Here is a 21,541-nt window from a genome sequence, read left to right on the forward strand (position 1 = left end):
CAATTTGCTGTTGGATAACTTCATTTGCTTGAGGGCGCGCTGGCTGTGGAATCGCGTGAGCAGTGCGGCCTGCAACAAAACATGTGATTCCATGGCTAGTTCCTGTTTTCTTGCGTGTCGTCTAAAATCAAGGTACTTTACGGGTGTCTTAAGTGCGCAGACAAATCTTATTGAAGGCAGTGAATGCTACGGGCCTGCCGAGATCAACTTACAAGCAGCGCTCGGCTCGAAAATCGACGAAGATAACTTTAGTCTGTGTTCTCGGTCGGCGCCTACTATCGATGACCAAGTGTCGTGTGGTTCTCTTTATTTTTTTTAGAAAATACCATAAAACCATGAATTATCACACAGAAGCAACTGCCGACAGACGGGAGCAGAGATGTGCAGCTGCTGATAGTTTGCAATGTCGTTGCGGGAAATGAGAGCCGACACGATCTGCCGCTGTGGCAGCAATCACTCTTCTGCCTCGTAACCAAGTGATGCCGCCCACATCGGGCTAAGCAATTGATGTCCTGTTGGTGTTTTGTAGCTCCGCTCGGTTGATGTTAAGCTCTTGCGGTAGTTTTTTTTCTGTGCAAGATGCAGAAATTGCGATGTATATGCTCCACTGAGTTTGTTCACAGAAAAGGAAGCACTTGGTTTGATAACTTTGCTATTGTCGTTGAGGAGGGAACGAGCTTGTTTCATTAACGTTATTTGCTGATCTTTACTGTGGTCAACCAGGCAAGAATAAGATGCTTGTATGGCTTGTGTAGAGGCTAATTGCTACAGCGCAGAAAGTTGAGCAAGTTTGTTCACGTTCGCTGGTACACAGCACTTTAATTCTCCACATTGAATGTGTAGAGGCAATGTTCAAGTTTGCATATGATCCAGGGAAATGAAGTAGGTAGGACAGGGGAGTGATGTTGGTATAGCTAGGTTTATGAGGGAAGTGTTTCAAGGGACTTAAATACTTTACATAGCTCCTAAAAACATGCACTTCCTTTCTGCCCGGAAGAACACATAGGTTTTTTTTATAGCCCATCTTATCTGAGGCACCCTGTATACAGGCCACTCCAGTAGGAAAGGAATCAACCAGTTGAAAATGACTAGGATATTAAATACCTAGAGAGAAAGTAGCTTGAAAACAGTTACACTTGTCACACATATTATGCGTTAGCATAAGGCATTGTAACCGTCTCATGTCATCATGGACAATACTTCATAGCCTTGTGTTATCGCAAACCGAGCTAGGTATCAGTTATAGGGCAATAACCGAGTGCTCAAAATTTCCCAAATAGAGCTGCCTGTATATACTTAGATCTGTAGAGCATTCCCAGTAACGGTGTTGCATGTTTTGTTATTGTAATATGGCCTCTACTCACACACCACCTCCTCGGTGATGTGTCTGTGATGTTTACACATCTTTGTCTATCAGTGAAGATGTTCTAGTCGTTCAGCCGTCATTGTAGCCACTGCACCTTACAATATTTATTATGCATTGTTGTACAGTGGTCTCCTTGCAGTAGGTACAGCTTTTAGCACAGAGTGAACCCCTAGTCACATTCCAACAAGCTAAAAGCTTAGCGTTGGTATTTAGAGATCTTATATGTGCGAAAATGTATTATAGTACAGCAAATGCATTAATTACACTGTACCATGCAGTATTTATTGTAAGGGTAGCCTCTGTATGAAAGAAAAGAGGCACTTTGAACTAAATTTTTCAAATTTTTAACTGCACTTGGAAATGCCATATGATAATTGTACATCAAGGAAAAGTATGCTTGTATGCACACAGCCTTTTCTGCAAAAGAAACACTCGTCTCAAATGCTGTGCCTAAAAAATAAATGCACTTATTGAATGTATGATGCACTAAAACACAGTTTTGGTGGTGCTTTTTGATTCCAACAACCATCACAAATATTTCGTGTCTTATTCCAGCACTACACTTTGGTTCATGCATGTTTGTCACACGGGTAATGACCACAGGCATTCCACCAAGCTGGAAGGAGATAGCAGAGAAGCGGCAGGTGGGCTGACATAAGCATTGGCAAAAGAGAGTGCAAAATGATGCTTTTCATAAAATGTGTAAGCTGTTTCAACACACCGCCTTTAGGAAGAGACTGCACAACACGCTGCTGAGTGACTGGCAGATATACTGGCAAACACACTGTCAATGAAGTGACAGCCGGTGGGGGCACTTGTTTGTCATTGCAGTCATCTGGCCGCACATAGGTTGGCCAAGAGTACAACCACATCACACAGTTGCTCACAGTCTTTACGAGGTAGCGACCATTTAAAGGTGGCTCGTTGTTATCTGGGTCAGTGGCAATGTCGCCTCCACCCTCTGCTGACATGGGCGCATCCAAACAAAGGCTATGAAGCACAGCCCGTGCGGTGATGATGCGCACTGTCCACTCCCACTGGCAGTGGGTCGTTTGGTGCCTTCGCAAGCACCGGAAGCAGCTCTTCAGCGCACCGGTACAGGGCTCAACCACAAATTGTGCGAAAGCAGGTGGCGTGTTGTATAGGCTTTCTGCTGAGTCGGGTCTGTGATGCCACGCAATTGGTGCAAGCAGCCATGGCTCCAGTCGGTAGACATAGTGTTCTGCACAGCAAAAAATGACGCAATTAAGCACGTCCTTTCTCAGTGATCTAAACAGCCTTACAGGTCGCTCTGCTATAGAATAGAAGACTCGTGCCAAGTAGCCCACATCCAGGGTTTGCTGAATATGACATTCAGGAGCATACAGACACGCAGGATTCAGATGTATAAGTGGCACTGCTGTAAGGTCAGTCTTTTACTACCATATTGATATAAATGATGCGCTATGATTACATATAAACACAAGCGCTGTCAGGTACATTTTGCTTTCTTTTCTTCAACAGGAAAGGCTATGCATTTCAACAATGTAATATGTGTCCTGTGTTTCTGCTGCAATTATAATTAACAAAAGGGTGGAAATACACTGTATCATACTGTAACGTGTCTGCATTGGTGTAACTAGCCAGACTCATACTTGTAGCTTTAGTAGATCCGGGCAAATGCATAGTGCTGTAGTGACTGAGTTCGCCCGACGGTTGACACAGCTCTTCCTCAGCCTCGGAATGCCGCCAGACGAACGCATCGTGGAAGGACGCGGGTCAGCGCATGTCCACGGCCAGATTGCTCATGTTCGCGCCACAGATCTGAGAAAGAACACGCACAGCACGAACTTACCCTAGCTGCTGAGGTCCGCACTTGTGCTAAACTCATGCGGTCAAAAACAATGGCCGAGGTATACTCACTATCACGTTCGCAGCGTAGAAGCGCTTGCGGCTCGTTCACAGCACTGCCCCAGACTCATTGATAGTGATGAGTGCCCAATCGACACACCTGAAGACGCCGGGGATGCTGCCTCGGCGAACGTTTAGGCAAAGGAAGCCCTCCTTCGCCGCCGCCTTCTTCTCGGGTCTCCTCGGAAAGCGAACACACCCCTTCTGCGCCTTAACATTGAGACTGGTCTCCGCTACACGCCGCAAACACTTGTTCACAGTCGGTTGGGCTGCGCCGATGTGTTCTTTATTTACAACGGCGCCTTGAAACCCACCGGTGGCGAAGAAGCGCAGCGGATCTTTAACGCGTGCACTGACATCGCACAGCACACGGGCGCCTTAGCGTTTTTCCTCCATAGAAACGCATAAAGATCCCCAAGTGGTCGAAATTATTCCGGAGCCCTCCACTACGGTATTTCTTTCTTCCTTTGCTCTTTCACTCCCCACTTTATTCCTTCCCTTACGGCGCGGTTAAGGTGTCCAACGATATATGGGACAGGTGCTGCGCCATTTCTTTTCCCCAAAAACCAATTATTATAATTATTTTTTGACGAAAGGAAATGGTGAAATATTGTCTTATATCTCGCTGGGCAGCTAAACCGCGCAGTAACGGAAGGGGTAAGGAAGGGACGAAAGAAGAAGGGAATTGTTGCCGTTGCCGTAGTGCAGAACTCCGGAATATTTTCGACCACCTGAGCATATTTAACGAGCAGCGACATCCGGGCCCGCTGTAGTGGCTCGTGGTTAAGGCGCTCGTCTAGTGAGCCGGAGTACAGGGGTTTCAAACAAGACTGCGGCGGCCGCGCTTCGATGGCGGCGAAACGCAAAAGGCGCTCGTGTGCTGTGCGATGTCAGTGCACGCTAAAGATCCCCAGGTGGTCTAAATTATTCCGACCTCCACTCTGGCACTTCTTTCTTCCTTTCTTCTTTCACTTCCTCCGTTATTTCTTCCGTACAGCGCGGTCCGGGTGTCCGCCGAGAAATGTGAGGAAGCTACTGCGCCATTTCCTTTCCTCAGAAACCAGTGTTCATTACACTGGCACCCGGCAGGTGGTTGTGGAGATATTTTAATGAAATTGTGAAGGAGGTTGTATCCGTGGATCGGCTACTCATCATATTAACGCGACAGCGTTAAGGAGCGCGTGTAACAGAAAAGCCGGTGTCGGCATCAGCGCCCTTGGCCTTGAGCGAAAAATACTCCTTCTCGGACTCCTCCTCTTCCTACCCGCAGTGAACCCCACTGCCCAACAGCTGGGTTCCTCTGTGAGGTGCCCCTGTTCGGTCGCTGTTCTGGTGCGCTCCGTCAATTTTTGTTTGCATCATGTGCCTGACCGCCGTTTCGTGAGCCCACTGGCCCTTGTGTGGACAGCAGCAGTTCCAGCGGGATTCCGGTACGTCGAGTCCAAGATACGAAGTGCGCTCTTTTTGACTTTGCGCTTCCGCTGCCACCACGATGGTGGGGGACCAACCCCCAAGCCCCCAGTCTTCCCAGCCTCGAGAGCTCTCCTGGGAATAATGAATGCCATTCCTGGGTGCATTGGAGTGCCGGATGGCCATCATTTGGTGAATAACATCAAGCCACCATTAACTATGATTGATGGAGCGGGAGCTATGACAATGCAACCTCCAGCAGAGGATAAAGAAGAGGAAGTGGATAACAAAAAAATTGCCGTGGTTTAGCTCTGGTTAAACCTAGTTGAACTGCGAAAGCTTCGTTTCCTCGGCACGTCGTCTACGCAATGTCTCATTCTGACGCTCTCGAAAACTCAAACTGGTCTCTTCCGCAATTGAAGAGTCACTCCAGGACGTGGCACGACTTCTTCTAGCCGCATCTTTGTTACGACGCTTCTCGTGTCGTGCGTCGCGTTCTTCTGGTGTCTCTTGAGCGCGTTGTCCCTTCCTCGCTTCGTTCTGTCGTTGTTGCGTCTTTTTAGCGCTCTCCATAACGACTACAATACACTGTTTCTCTTTCTGATATGAAGAAAGAAAAGTAAAGTGCACGGGCCTGCCTACTGGCTCAAGCCAAGCCACGCTCGCTGCCGCGTGCTGAAAGTAGGCGAGTTAAAGAATAGGAAAGCGAAGATAGAAAGAGAAGGCGCGCGCTAACATGCCCCGGGTCGATCCCAGAGGCAGTGCAATACAGGGCCGACCCTGACCAGAGTGCTTCAAGCCAAGCACTCCGCCATATTTCAAAATAAGTTTAATACCTTGGGTGCAATGGCCGGCAGCATTTATTAAATCAGGTATCAGATATAATCGCTACAATACACTGAGGCGAAGCGCATATATATATACCCCTGCAGAGCACATCTGGTGAAGGAAACGGTGACGGCAGTGGCGTCGACGGCGGCGGGATCTGTTGGAGCGCGGCTGCGGCTTTGCCAGGCAACGGCGGCTCAAGGTCGTTCGTCGACCACGACACAAGGCTTACGGCACACGGCATACGGCATCCGGCTGAAGTGCGCGACGAGCCGAAATGGCTCGCTGGCTTACGTAGTAAAGCTTTCGCTTTAAAAACCTCACCTCCGGGAAATTTCCAAAGTGAGAGCACATTAGAGGATGTGCGGAGCGAGCCGGAGGATATAAAGTCTGATGAAGCCCCGTTTACGCTCGTCTCGTATAAGAAAAAGCGACCGGAAGGAATTCCTGTGCAGTTCCGTCCTACTGAAGAGGGCCAAAGCTTTTGGCAAATGAACCCAAACAGAGTTTCGTCAGAAAGGGTTGCTGCCGCAAAGGAGAAAGTTACGTCACTCAGGGTAAATAGAGATGACAGCTTCTCTGTATGTGTCAATTCCTTAGTATCAGCTAAGCGACTCTTGTTGCTATGCGAGGTGGCTGGATTAGGTGCCAATCCTTACATTCCGGAGTCCTACACAAGGAACGTTGGTATAATCCGCCACGTTCATCTCCAGTGCAGCAATGAGTAACCTAAAATTTGTGGGGGATGCCGGAGTGATCTGAGCACGCCGAAAGACTATGCATCGTCGTTAAGAGGATGATGCGGTGGAATCCCGTCCCCTATACTCAGCGATTCTCACATTGAGGGATGACCACCAAATGCAAGGGAGAGTGCCTTATGGGCTTTACTAGTGATCCTGTGCACGCGTACTCTAAGCCAGCAGCCCGCTTTATTTATTTTTATTTGTTAAACATTTTTTCTTCGAAACGCAATTACAGGCGCTCACACAAGACAGTATATATTTAATGTAGCTTCGGCGATATTTACATCTCTATTATTGCTCGTTCTATGTGGAGATATGGAGCCAAATCCGGTTCCAAACGACGCGAGAACCATGAAGGTAATTTCAGAAAGCCAACTGAAAAAGAAATTGGGTTTGGGGGGAAAGAAAATGGCGCAATGTGAGACAGGCGTCATTTCCCTTTCTTAAAACGAACTTTCATTTTCCTTAGCTTACGGCGCGGTTCGGGTGAACACCGATATATGTGAGACCGGCAACGTTAGCATTGCTGAGCGCAGTGCTCGTCACGTTGGTAGCCACGTGCTCTCCATGCTATGCGTGGCATCGATCACAGCTAGCGTTCCGCTGAACGTTTCAATAATTGGTTTTTGGTGGAAAGTAAATGGCACAGTATTTGTCTCATATATCGTTGGACACCTGAACCGCGCCGTAAGGGAAGAGATAAAGGAGGGAGTGAAAGAATAAAGGAACGTTTCAATGTGCATCAGCGTTTTATGGAGAACCCATTTTCATGATCGGCGCATGCGATGCCGGCAGGCGCTTTAGCGTAAACCAAAGGTCAAAGGTGGAGATAGTTGGTGTAACAGCCGCTGGTGTCGCTGATGTAGCTGACGTCATGTGTCAAACCTGAAGCTACCAGCATGGTGGCTGAGGCCGTGAAGCATCAGCTACACCGTCCTCAGCCGACGGGCTCTGTTCTGATCGTGAATAGCCTTCGGCCGAGCATGAGAGATGGTAGGGAGAGCCCCGTCTGCCGAAAATAATGTTTTTCTAGACTAGATTAGACTACCACCAGTTATGCTCATGGTTTGACCTCTTGCTACATTCAAGGTCAAACTTTCGGCCCCGCTGACGGCTCGAAAAGCTGGCGTAGTGAAGCTTTTCGCTTCAAAATTTTGGATTGGACTGCAAAAAATTTATTGTCCAATATAAAAGAGAGCTTGTAAGGCTCCCCGCCTAGACGACGGCTAAGAAGTCTTGACTCTTGGAGGCGGCTTCGGCCATTCGGACAGCTTTTGGTTGGATCTCTGGGCTAGAGCTGCGTAGTAAAGCCTCCCATTGGTCCAGTGACTATTTTGCGACTTTCAGGTGGGGCAAGAGAGAGTTCCGAAAGGATATGATTAAGGTTAGCTTTATTTTTACAGAGCTTACAGAGATCAGAATATTGATCCGGGTAATAAATTCTGGACATCGCCGGGTTTGGAAATGTATTCGTTTGCAGACGACGCCAAGTAGTGACTTGGCTTGGGGATACCTAGTGCTGCCGAGTCTGTAATATTGTGTAATCTCTCTGTAACACACATGGTGATCCCTATCTGTGAAGCCTTCGGTGCGACCTACAGCTCGGAAAGCGAGACCGCGAGACAGTTCGTGAGCTCTTTCATTACCAGCGAGGGATGCGTGTGAAGGTGTCCAGATACTTCAATTTTTCGATCGTGCTTTGCGTTATAGGGTATTGTGTTCCGCAACGGGTTGATCCTCCCTCTGGCGAAGTTCATCACTTCAAGCTTGGAATCGCTGACTATAATTTGCGCCTTTGAGCCCGCAATAGCGAGCGTGGTGGCAGCTTCCTCTACTATTTCCGGGCAGCCCGAAGTGAATGAGGCACCGGTTCTGAGATGCATTTCGGCGCTAGCTACCGCTATCACCATTTCTCTATCAAATAGATTTGAAACGTCTTCCGAGGGCTTAAAGCCGTTTCTCGCTCGGATCCCTGTAGTGGACGGCATGCCTGTTCTTAGGTGGTGGTTTCCTTACCCTATCACGGTCACTTTAATCTTACCTTGTTGATTTTCATAATTTATTACAAGTTGCCATAGGATCTCACTGCCTGTGACGCTTCCCGACAGTCTTTCGTACTGCGAGAAGCGAATAAAGGACTTTGGCTAACTATACAGTTATCTTGCTAAAACGAGTTTTGCCATGGTGGTAATGGAAATGGGCTCAATATTTAAACGCGGGCTACGCTCAATTCTCGTTCGCCTTCCAGCATAGCTTTGATTGACAGGGGAATAAAGCCTCCCGTCTGCTGCTGTGCCGGGTGCATCGTCGGTCGAGTCGGTAGCGCCGTCTCACAGGCCCGTTTGGGCGTGTCTCAGGTGTCTGCAAGGTTGGATCTGCCACAAAGCGGGGACATGGCACCTGCGAAGAAACGCCGCAATTACTGGCGGTGCGGTTTCTGTATCGAACTTTGCGGGTCGGAAAGAGACGGCGGTCGGTCGCATTGGGTTCTTGCAGTGCCTTGACCGTGCCCGTAAGCGCAGCCGTGCCACGCCGCGTACACTTACGGCTTTGCGGAGTGCGCCGCGTCTTTGTTGCGAGCGCTTTTCTCTGAAGACACCATGCGGGAAAAGGAGCGAAGCCGCCGCCTGCGTACCGGCCTAGCGGCGGACAGCCATGAAGTGGTCGTACCGAAGTCTTACTATTCAAGACCTCTCGGCCGCTAAGTTTAGCTCAACCAAGTATTTTTTCATCTTACTTCAATTTTGATAACTCCGCTCGCGTTGCTTTTCAAGTGTCCACTCGGAGTGAGAAAGGCAGCATGCATATTTAGCATATTTACTACGGACTAAACGAACCCTAGAATTTGTAACTTGCTGTGAAGAGAACGTAAAAGAATCCACTTTTTTGCATGTACTGATCATTGCCTACTTGAATGCACTGTATGACTGGGAACAGACTTGCCAAAAAGGAATTTACCGTTACTACTACCCTGTATATTCATTCGGCAGACATCGTAAAATATTATGTGGCTTTGGCGTTAGGGCCCTGATGCCAAGGTCGCGCGTTCGAACTCCACCATGATGGCTCTACTTCGATGAACACGGATTACGAAAACGCCTGTGTACTGTGCTATGTCAGCGCTCGTTAAGGACCCCCAGATTGCTTAAATTAATCTCGAGTCCTCGACTGCTGCGTCCGTCAAAACCCATGTGTGACTTTTGGATGATATCTCCACAATCTGCAATTTTTTGTAAATAAAACACTCCATTCCCATTAATCACCATTATGCAACGACCGTAACAGCAATCTCCAGCCCTTTGCTCTTAGCAACAACCTTATGTAGCCTAATGAGAAGACACATTGTGGCAGTCTGCTAATTTTTTTGGTACGTGACTCTGGAAAAGCCGCCTCTAGGTTGCGTTAGAAATCCATCTCACTACCACTTTTTAAACATTGCTGGTACTCAATATTACTTCCCGTTGGCTTACCAGTTTTCGACTCATTTGTCTTGTTTTACACGCTTTCAAAAATACTTTGCACTCATGCTTGTCTAGCCGCCTTTTTCTCACCTAAGTCTATCGATTTGTTAGCATTGATAAGAGATTCTTTGAAGTTCTTAGAATTTTGGACACATTTCTTTTTTTTCATCGTGTAACGTGGCATTTGACGTGACGGTGTGAGCTTTTGGAGCACCATACTTACTTTTATCATAAAACATCAGTTTCTGATAAAAAATAGACACTTCTTCTGACAGTTGTACTAACGTTTCACACACGGGCAAGTTCTGTATTCGAATGACTGGCGGTCAGTGGAGCATCGGGAAAAGGCTGCTCATTACGTTAATTAGTGTGAAGTAGTAAATGAAACTGCTTGACTCTGATTTCATCTTCGCTTTGAATTTGTACATCGCTGCCAGGGATTTCTTGAAGATGATGCCTATACTAAGAACGGCAACCGCGGGTAATCGTCTTACCCTGTATGTTCCTTTCTTCTCTGGTACAAATTGTGGGGTTGCCACTGCGACCATGGGTCAACACCACTCCACTAGCGGCGACCGACCAGACCTGTGGTCGCTCTGAACAGCGCACAGAGAAAAAGCCAGCTGACAAAAGAGTTTATTGGCGGCCTTCTCTTCTGCCACAGGCAGGCAGGCATAAGAGGGCAGATATTACCTTGGCAGCTTTGGCCCTCGTCTTCTAGCCCACCCCCTCCCTTTAAGGGGCAGGGTATGCTGCCCCAGTTCAGGAGTAGCTTTCGATCACGAAATATACGGAATGCTTACTCTTAGCAACAGAGGCAAGTGCAGGCATAGTAACCTGATGCTGTGAGCAATTTGGGGGGGGGGGGGGGGGGTAAACGCGACACCGGAGGCTTTCAGGCTAGCAAATACAGTAGGTTGAAACCTCGGTTAAAATCTTCGTAGCTGCTAGAACTCCAAATGTTTTGAAGAGAGGTTATGTTCCCGTTGCCAACCATAAGCATTCCCTCTTTTTAGTGGAGCAAGTCTACCCCAGGGCTTGGGAAGCATACCCTGGCATGTGAAGGGGTGCGCTAGAAGAAAACTTACTCCCTTTTTACACCTTTCTGCTTACAGTGTAGTGTTCTTTCTCTGCTTTCTCCGCCACCGACCTGAGAGAAGTCGGGGCGGGAAGCAGTCGCGGTGGGCCTCGAGAGAGACGTGAAGAGGCTGATGGGCGTCTCAGGAGGGCGAGAAATAAAACACTGTTCCGCGTGAACTTCGAACAATATAAAGATTATTTGTGTAATAATGTGTAGATTGAAATGAGCCTTATAACCGTGATAGAACTGGCGCCAAAACTTAGTCCTAGATAGGCTCGTCCTGACACCAGAAAAGTTGAAACAAAAACTTGTGAGTGGCTAAAGTTGGTATTCATTCTTTTACGTCTACACGTTAAATACCACTTGAGAAAAAGCTACTGCGCGCGCCCTACTATCATGAAAAGCGCACTGAATATGTGGACATCATACAACTGAGTTCCTTGTCATGTAGAATGAGCATCAGAAACCAAGTCGGCAAAAACGAGCTGTTATCTGGTGAGAAAATTTTTCAGCTACATTTAGAGAAAATATGTGCGTTTTTTCGTTCGCGTAGAAAAATTCTGGCCGAGTCTTGAATTCACATCAAAGATAAGGAAATACCTGTAACGTCGAGATACTAGTAAAATTGTTAACATAAAAAAGCGGGTTATTTGATGCCTGCGCGCAACATGCGCAGTCATGCCAGGAACCATAACAGAAACTCGAGAACAAAAAAGACAGGATCATAAAAAGGGATCAGTTTAAATTATGGCGAGGGCGAATATACTTCCGCTCTTACAGACCTGTCATCTTCACACAATCTATCCAGAGTACCGCAAGTCGGAAGTGTTTCAGATCATTCCACATAGCATGAAGGAGCCAGAGCTACGTCACAAGCACATCACGAAGGCACAAGCATATTTATTTACACATTAATAAATACAAAGTCTTTTTATAACTACCCGTGATAGCCATGTCCGTGCCCGTAGCTTATTACTTTGTACCCGTGTCCGTAACCACCATGGCCGTATCCTCCATAACCGCCATAGCCACCGTAGCCGCCGTGGCCGTACCCTCCATAGCCGCCGTAGCCACCATGACCGTATCCTCCATACCCTCCGTAGCCACCATAGCCTCCGTAGCCTCCGTAACCACCGTGGCCATATCCCCCGTAACCGCCGTAACCCCCGTAGCCACCATATCCGCCATAGCCGCCGTAACCTCCGTAGCCACCATAGCCGTGTCCGTAGCCGTAACCGGCTGCGGCAGCAGCTATCAGGAGGCAGAGGGTAAGCACTGACATCTGAAAGTAAAAGAAAAAAAATTCTCACATTACTTTTAGGACCTTGTGTTCTGGAATTCTCCAAGAATTATTTGCGCCCTTTGCGACCGGTTCTGTGCTTCAAATGATAAAGAACTAGTGATGCTGATTTACGACCTGAAACACTATCCGGCGTCAGTAGTTGAATGGCTTTGTTGGAGAAACTGCAAGCAAATAAGTGTTCGAACTTAACTTTCAGGTCTCTGGATTCTGTTTACCATATGCTGAAAGCGGTATTTCGTTTTCACAACGCAGTACGGGCCCAATTAGGCAGGATACAGAACTGAACTCATTTGGCCTTGGCAGCTTTTATGCGGCGGGAACACGAAATTGGTGGGTAAGAATAATACTTCGAAATGGTTCCGTTCATCTAATGGACATTGGACATAACGACCTTAAAAATAAATGGCTGCTAGATAATTTTGTAAACAACAGAAAACCAAGATAATTATAAGCAGGCGAGTAAGCAGGCGTCTAAACACTCGGGTGTCGTGATTAAGTATTAGCATCTGTAGGGTCGACGCCTTCATGGTTGTTGTATCGAAGTCGATGTCCACTGCATTAGCAAAGAAAATGAATATTTCAAACAAGACTTTATTCTTTTTCATGAGTTCCATGTTTCTTTCTCATCAAAAACAATGGGTGGCCTGCTTCGATGCTCTCTGTCTATAGATTGTACGCTAACATCTCCGAACTGAAACAATCCTGCGTCAGTGCTAAGCAAACCGCGCTCCCAACTTGTCTACATGAAGCACTCAAGCGAACGCGCAAAACAGCGGGCTGATGTTTCAGGAATCGATCTCACCAGGGCCTTTATATTTCGCTCGAGTTGGCGGCAACGGAGTGCGTCTTGTCCGAGAGCGAAGCTTGCAGTATGTCTTAACGTTCAAGCGCGTCAGGTTCCTATATATACCAGCGCCCTGCCGGGAACCTCCCTCCGCCCTAAATATCTGTAGACACGGCCGCTTCGGTGCAGAGCCGGAGAAAGGGTGAACGCTTGAAAAACAGTGAAATCCGGAAGCACTTTTCCGGTTACAATGTATTCAAGCTAGGTATTATTTTTGCTTTTCGACTGCATTTTTTTTACTTGAATAGCTCAGGGTCAGTGGCATTCGTGAAGGGAGTCGGCAAAAAGAGACACGGTAAGCGCGTTAGGTCGCTCAAAAGGAACAAAATTCTTGATAATGGCAGGTCTGAAACGGTGCAGCGCTGGGGTTGATGTGAGCCTTCCGGGTGTGTTACTACTCCCAAGACCAAGGCTCACGATGCAGTCGTAATGTTTTCCGTCTTTTTTAGCACCTTGTGTGGCAGAGGGTGTGGTGTCTAGTTTACAAATGTGCCATACACATTTGCGTGGTGCGGTTGTTATGAAATATCTGCACATGTTGATGCTGAGTGCCTCTAGGTTTTTAGCCCCATAGACCCAATGATTGAAAATTGTAATCACCGGTAGGCTTCACCGGACGTAATAGTTCGACTGTTTTCGTGATCGGTTCCACAATTATCCATTTATCTGCACATTATAGCTGTCTATCACTTAGCAGACAAATGCTGCACAGAATACGACACGTTCGTTTTGATCGATCTTACAGCTTGGTATCACATCCGATACATTCCGTGAAGAGAAGTAGCCCCGACGACTTGTGCCTGTTTATCGCGCCGATTTTATGGCACTGACAGTTTAAAACCTGCATGCTGTTAGTTATCACTATGTCAATACGTTTTATTCTCAGTGGCCAGCAAAAATAAACGCACCCCGGAGTAAATTAGATAAGGTCTGGTGGATTCTTCGGAGGGGCACAGGCCTCTCCAAACGTAGTTATTCGGCAGTACTGAAGGAGATGATCGATGATGCAGATGATGAAGACGACGAAATATATTTACATGAATGTACAAGGGCAAAATGTAAGTTACAGAATTAAAGTCACGCAGACGAGCTGAACAAACTGTAACATAAAGGAACTCATCTCGCACGTAGAAACAGCACTCGAACACCTTACTTATTGATCAAAGATCTCGGTTAAAGCTTAGATAGTATTTAAGTACTTCCTAAGCATGGAACCTCTAACTAGGCTGCGGTCCAATGCCTTTTCTTGCATTTTTATATGGTTCGCCAATAAAGAAGTTAGGGCGGTGATGATTCAATGCCCGCCCTAGAATTTCCTAACCAGTGAAGGTTTAACACAGTAGCCAAAGCCTCTGAAGTTTCAGCTCAACCTCTAGCCCAGGGCTTGGTTAAAAAAAAAATTCGCAGCTGCTTAGCTCGGCTATGCCAGGTTATACGAAGCGAAACATTGATCTTCCCCTGTCCATACCGCTTTACAGTTGTACCGCTTTACCGCTGCAGCCACTGTACAGTGGCCTAACCCATGCGAAACGACTGTGATACGGCCGATGTGTCACCTCTGCATTTTGTACACGCAGCTGTGCAAGCGCAGTTATGCGCATAGCTAGCACGTGGCATCCACGTGTGTCATCCGTGGCCCCAACGGTGAAGGCCAGCCAGCTGCTCCTCTCTGGTTGCCGCGCATGCGTACAACTACGGTGACTAGGAGCCACCGCAATACAACCGCTCTTCCACGTGACCTCACACGCGGCGCCGGCGGTGGAGTCGGCGTGCGACAGCGGCGGCGGCGAAGCTCTGACGTCACGCGCGGCGCACCTGCTGCTCCACTCCGGCCACTACGCATGCGCACAACTGGCCTCTCAGGACCACAGTGAAATGCTCGACTGGTAGCCAAGTGTAGCTCTCGCTACAAAAAAGAATCACATCAAGAAAGCATTCCGAAAACCCTCTACTCGCGGGAGTCCTTGTCCTTATCGCGTGATGTTCTTTCCCTTTTCACTTTCGCCGCCGAATATGCGTGGTGGTGGTGGTGGTGGAAACTTCAATTGCCAACCAAGTAAATGGTGGGGGCGGAACCCCTACATGGCACTTGGATGCTCCCTCACTGTGAGGAGTCAGCCCTAGAAAGCGAAGGATAGCCCTTGGAGAGCAATCCTTTTGAGAGCGCTGGAGATAAGCTGGTGCTGGTCTTGTGGAGAAGTTTCGGTCAGAAGAGCCTCCCAGTAAGACTCCGCCACGGTCAGTGATGGGGGATGAGGGAAGGTGGGGCATGTGAACAGGTTGTGTAGAAAGTCTCCTGGTTTGCCGCAGTTTGCATGACGAGGGGAATTGGTCTGAGTATCGGGCATGTAGTAGTATGGGGTATGGTGCAGTCCGAGATCGTAGTCGTCGCCAGTGTGAGGCCTTCGCTATGGGGGGGAATGGGGCTGGGGGTGCGTACTGCCTTCGTTGTTGCCGATAGTACGAGAGAATATCACGGAGGGAGAGCAGGTGCTCCTCGGCCCGTAGAAAGGGCTCGACTCCTGCCCGGGATGTGAGACCTCGGGCTAAGGAATGAGCCTCTCGTTTCCAAGGAGGCCGGCATGTTCTGGCCTCCGGATGTGGGTTATGGGGTGCCAGGGCTGCCAGAAGCGTAGTAAATGAGCCGCAGTGCGGGATATGTAGCCATTGGCATAGTTGAGAACGGCAGATTTAGAGTCAGATATCATTTTTGTAGCAGAGGTAGAAATTAGAGCAAGCGCTATGGCTGCCTCTTATGCCTCTGAGGTAGAATTGGTGGTGATTGAGCTGGAGGTCAGAAGCTTTGCTTGATTGCCGGCTACCGCCAGGGCCATACGAGAGCCTGACGTGTACTCCGCTGCGTCCACATAGACCACCTCATGGTCATCGCCATACTGTTTGTGGAGGGCCCGAGCCCTTGCTACTCTGCGGTCCCTGTCCCGCTCAGGGTGCATGTTCTTGGGGACGGAGGTATTTTGACGTTAGAGCGGAGGATAGGAGAAAGGGGGAACCCCTCGGTAGGGTGTGTATTTGGGGTAAGGTTTAATTGCGGTAATAAAGTGCGGCCAGCCTCTGAGTTGGATAGACGGGATATTTGTGCCGTAAAGGTAACCTCTCGGAGGATGACGAGTTCTAGCTAACTGCAGGACGAGTAATTTGCTGGCTCGTCGCGGGAGTGTAGATCGCGGAGGCAGGGAGCCAGCCCCGTGAGTCGTGACGATTCGGTGCTGGTAAGAATGCCATAAAACGAACGGGCCCTTCGCGAACCTATTCGCATGTTCGCATGTTTCCGCGGAAGTGTTATGGGTGTCCGCTGCCGTGGGAACGGCAGACCGGATGGAGCGGCACCGCCTAAAGCCCCTTGATAATTTATCAATGGGCTTTAGCGCCGCCTGCCGCTTACTGCCATCTGCACGCGCCACGCGTGCTTTCTTGGTGCGCTGGCGGATGCGCGCGCTTAACAATGCAGGAGTCCTCGGCCGTCGTAGCGAAGTTTTTAAACCGAAAATAACTTCCGCGCATTTTTGCGTGTTTGCGGGGGCGCGTGGGCGGGGAACTCCGAGAACTCAGAGCGTAGACCGGAGCCGTGCAGTAAACGCAAGCTAAATTAATTACGAATGTTAACAGGCCTTAACGAGCCGCGGCCTTACACACCCCCTCTAAAAGTGTAATTGAGCTTGAAATGCGTTCAATTCGACTAAAAAAGACAGCTGCGATAACTAAAGCCTACAAGCTTTCCTCCTTATCCGACAACAGTGTCTCCTGGCTACGGCGCACGAATCTGCTCGCGATAACCACAAACTCAGATAAATGAAAAACCAAGGAATGCACAAAACTGGTCCATGTCAGCATGCAGATCCGTATATGGCACAAAAATTTCTCATGTAAATAATTGCGACGCGACATGCACATAATACAAATTGCTGGTGGTTTAGCTCTGGTTAACTCTGGTGGAAAGCCAAAAGCTGCATCTCCCTGGCTACGTTTGTGGTAGAGTTGCTGGCAGTTTCCACAGATAGGCATATTGACACACAAACAGTAGTAGGCATTTTTTTATTTTTGAAACATCTTGCTTTCTTCGAAGCGGCCTTAAAGGCCCTCACAGAAGACAGTATATACTTAATATAGCTTCGGTGATATTTACAACTGCTTATTATTGCTCGTCGTATGCGGTTGGTTGATTGGTTGGTTTTTGGGGGGAAAGCAAATGGCGCAGTATCTGTCTCATATATCGTTGGACACCGGAACCGGGCCGTAAGGGAAGAGATAAAGGAGGGAGTGAAAGAAGAAAGGGAGAAAGAGACGCCGTAGTGGAGGGCTGCGGAATAATTTCGACCATCTGGGGATCTTTAACGTGCACTGACATTGCACAGCACACGGGAGGCTTAGCGTTTTGCCTCCATAAAAACGCAGCCGCTGCGGTCGGGTTCGAGCCAGGGAACTCCGGATCAGTAGCTGAGCGCCCTGACCACTGAGCTACCGCGGCGGGTGACAGATATGAGACCAAATCCACTGCCAAATGACGCCCAAACCCTACAGATACTCTCAGAAAGCCAAATTGAAAAAGTAATTGGTTTTTTCAGGAAAGGAAATGGCGCGATGTGAGACAGGTGTCATTTCTTAAAATCATTTTTCATTTTCCTTCGCTTAAGGCGCGGTTATGGGTGTCCACCGAGATACGTGCGACAGACGTAATTTCTTTTCCTTAAAACCAACTTTCAATTCACTTTCCCTTCCTTACGGCGTGGTTCGGGTGTCCGCCGAGATATTTGAGACAGGCGTCGTTTCCTTGTCTGACCTCTAGCTACATTCAAGGTGAAACTTGCGGCTCCGCTGACGGCTCGGAAACAGCTAGCGTAGTGAAGCTTTTCTCTTCAAAACAGGATCAGGTAGAGGCGTACACAAATCTGCTATCATAGCCGCACAGCGCAAATACACGGAAGACGCACTCGCATAAGAAACAAAGCAAAGTACACTTAGTTGCAAGTGTCTCTACGCCAATTTTGGCGGTGCTGAACAGTTCGGTGTACGTCGGCTGTTGGTTGAGCGAGAACGTTAACGCTGGCTATTCCGTTTGATCTGCCCCAAAGGTGGATCATCGGTCCTTCCCTGGTGCGGTACCGCGCGAAAGAATTGTACGGCGGCTCCAGAACCGATGCCGCCCAGTTTCTATCTATGCCATGCTGGAGGCATCGGAGCCTCCTCCGGTTACCCTGACCTAACTGGACTCTTCCCCAGTTCATATGCGCATCTCGTCCCTCGCGCTGCGAGGCGGATGTGCTCATTACTGCCTGTGTCATCTCTATGAGACCTGAGCTTACCCTGCGGGCCTCTGGAGTCTCGCCGACTGATTAAGGGCAAGCCGACACTGGCTTGCCGTTGCAGATTCTTTCTGGCGGCTGCATATTTTTGAGGCTGTCAATTGCTGTCACGCTTGCGTAACTTATGAGGGACTCGTCCGCGTAGACGTCGCCACTGCTCTGTTCTAGCTTAGCTTGGTCGCTGTGCTGACCAGGGCTATTCAGCTAGCAAGGAAGGGTCGGTTCAGCGCACTCAGCACTCCGGTCCTACTTCCCCAAGCCCGCTTTTGGGCGTCTTGCAAAATCCTGCACAAGTTGCGCGTCTCTCGATTCATATAGTTCCCTCCCTCGCCCTTCTGAACCTTTACCTCTAGCTTCGTGAATCGAGTGACTGCACAGAACCCTCGAAAGCTGCTCTTCTTCTATAGGGATAGAGCGAGCCGCGGCCTGCACGGGGTGCTGATCCGGAGCGTCGGTAGCCGCTGCTGTTCTAAGCTCTTTATTGGGAGTCTGAGTGAGCTTTTGATCGGCCAACGGCCTCACTTAAGCGCGATGGTAGTCTGCCACTCCGGAGGTTCGAGTATTTCATTTTCAGCTTCGCGACTCTCCTTCCCTGCCGTAGAGCTATCAGGGCTGGTGAGCTGGTCCTCCCCTGAACCTGGTTCAACTAGCTGAGCCTGCCACACTGCGTTGTCGGTCTCAGCGGTCGTGAGTTTCCCCAGCTGCGCGGCGAATGTTCCGTTCATCACCGAATATTCGGCTGCTGTGTGGACTAAAGCGGTAACTTTCCGGCTGTCGATAGCCGCTTCCAAGTCGGATGACCTGGCTCTTACGTTGCCTGTCCTCCTCGGCGTCGGGTCACAGCTTCATTGACCGTGTGAATCGTGGGTTGGGTGTGTCGTACGGGCTTTTATGGGTGACCCGCTACGCCGAGGCAAAAGCCCTACCGAACTGAATAGTAGCAGAAGTCGCAAATTTTTTTCGTAGCGATATATATACCATCCGCAGACCAATGCATACCATCCGCAGACCAACGGACTGACAGAGCGCCTGAACAAAACCACCGCTGGCATGTTCGTCATGTATACACATCGATGCCAAATACAAGACCTCGGTCGTCATCCTACCTTACATCGCCTTCGCCAACAACACCGCAGTGCAGAACAGCACCCAGATGACGCCTTTTAGTCTCGACCATGGCAGGGAGGCTACGACCACGATAGACGCCATGCTGCCCAACGTTACCGAAGAAGATAACGTCGACGTCGCCGTCTACCTGCAGGGTGCAGAAGAAGCCGGAAGACTTGCCGGACTACGGATCAAAGACCAGCAGTGGACCGATGCCAGACGCTGCAACCCACGAAGACGCAACGCGGAATACAAGCCCGGGGACCGTGTCTGGCTCCCGTTGTCCATTTGCCGCCGCGGTTTGAGTGAAAAACTTTTGCACTGCTATTTCGGTCCGTTGAAAGTTTTTCATCGGTTAGTTGAACTGGACTACGAAGTCGTCACTGAGAAAATGACTGCATCTGAGTGACGCCGCATACGACCAGAAGTTGTCCATGTCGTCTGTATAAAGCTTTATTATGCGCGCAAAAGTATTCTGTGTTTCTACTTTCGGTGTTTATTGTGCAGTCTCTTTTATTTGTTTCTAGTCAAGTTATTTCTTTTAAAGCATTGGGTTGATGATTCTTTCAGAGGGGAGTAATGCCGCGAATGTTAGCAACGTTTGATACCGCAGCGGTGGCCAAGTGGCGGTGGCATGCGGGAGGTGCAGGGTGCGATCCCCAGTGCCGCCGGGTACCCACCGGTGATACAATGGGTACAACATTTCCCCTGGCCTGGTGCTCGGCTTATTTAGGGTGAAATGCATGAGAGGTGGGTCTTCGATCCTACCTAGAGAATTTGAAAATACCTTGTGTCATGGCGCTCTTTGGCCATAGGTTACCTTGCGCCATAAAAATGCATCACCATCAACGTTTGTACCGTTTCTTTGTTTATTCTTTGTTTGTGATGCAAGACGAGACCAGATTTATCTCAATCGATCGCATTTAGGCGGAGCCGATTCTACGTTGTTCCAGAGCGTTGCGGTAACTGTGCACGCCGTGTCTCGAAAGTTCGCTATCAGTTTTAAATTGAGCACGGCCGAGAGCGGCGGGCATTTCTGTTCGACGACCACCAAGCACGCTTGTTGCTTTCGCCACCGCCGAGTCCTTCGGTTCCTTGTGGCTGCAGGTCAGCCCAATAAACAGTTTCTTTTGGAAGCTTTCTTTCGCTGCCTTCTTCACTGCCTGGACTGCCATCACCACTACGTGACAGTGTTAAAGGGACACTAAGGAGAAATTGAAGTTGGCTTGTATCGATAGAATACCAGCTCCTGATCACAAAAACGCCGCTCTTACTGAAAACAAAGCTCTTGTAAGGTAGAAAATAGCAAGAACCAAAATACATGTACCGCCACCACAGGCCAATCTCGCAAGTACAAGCGTGGTGACGCCATAGGACAAGAAACGCCACCTTGGAGGAATTTTCCATCCTACATGGCTTCGCGAATCTCTGAGGCTGACAAAGGTAGGTTGCGCAGATCAATATTGAAGTAAGTTTTGTTTAAAAACCAATAGTGCACTTTTATCACACAAGGAAGGCAGGCAAAAGACAACCTGAATGTTGTAAGCAAAGAAAACGGATGCTTGGCGGCGCCACAGGCGGTCAGGAAAGTTTCCATTTGTTATGGCGCTTCGCGTCTATGAGTTTTGCGTGCCATGTGGTTTTGTTTTTGACGCGCTTCGATTTACAAGCGCCGAACAGCAGAGGAACTCCAAGTGCCGCTTCAAGTGCTAGTTAGCCTTTGAACGAGCCAGTTAAGGCTTGTCAGATGATCGCCACGGTCGATGAAAAGCTATCATGGCACGATGGTCGGTGATCGTACAAGGCAGCACTTGTGTATTCGCACGCTCGCCCGGCGAAACATTCCCGGCTATGCCAGTCAACTTCAAACTACTTAACGGAAATCGTTTATTAGGGACGGGAGACAAGGTACAAGGCAGTTCAGAAAAATTGCTGATGGCCTAGCTCTGTTAGGCCAGAATATACCTAGCGAAAGCGCGGAGATTTCTGCATTAGAAGAGTGCATTCACTAGATGCGCCTTTATTAACGGCTCTAACTTGAGCTGTGAACTTGAGCCGTCGTGGCGGAGCGGTAACGCTTCCGCCTCAAACGCCGAAGGCCCTGGTTAGATCCCGAACCTCGGCATCGGACATCTTTTCTTTTATTTAGTGAGTGGGCGGGGTATTTCAGTGGTTCCCATGGATGCC

At 48.9% G+C, this 21,541-nt stretch overlaps 1 protein-coding gene across 1 annotated transcript; it reads right to left on the reverse strand.

Annotated features, from left to right (window-relative positions):
• Positions 1-11,670: 11,670 nt before the first annotated feature.
• On the reverse strand, positions 11,671-12,982 carry LOC144123168 (uncharacterized). Its single transcript, XM_077656049.1, has 2 exons — positions 12,885-12,982; positions 11,671-12,061 (listed from the first exon to the last, which is right to left on the reverse strand). The coding sequence occupies exon 2, from the start codon at positions 12,059-12,061 to the stop codon at positions 11,717-11,719; it is 345 nt and encodes a 114-aa protein (XP_077512175.1). The 5' UTR covers positions 12,885-12,982; the 3' UTR covers positions 11,671-11,716.
• Positions 12,983-21,541: the final 8,559 nt, after the last annotated feature.

The sequence above is a fragment of the Amblyomma americanum genome, chromosome 3, assembly GCF_052857255.1.
Source record: "Amblyomma americanum isolate KBUSLIRL-KWMA chromosome 3, ASM5285725v1, whole genome shotgun sequence".
In the NCBI taxonomy this organism is placed as follows: domain Eukaryota; kingdom Metazoa; phylum Arthropoda; class Arachnida; order Ixodida; family Ixodidae; genus Amblyomma; species Amblyomma americanum.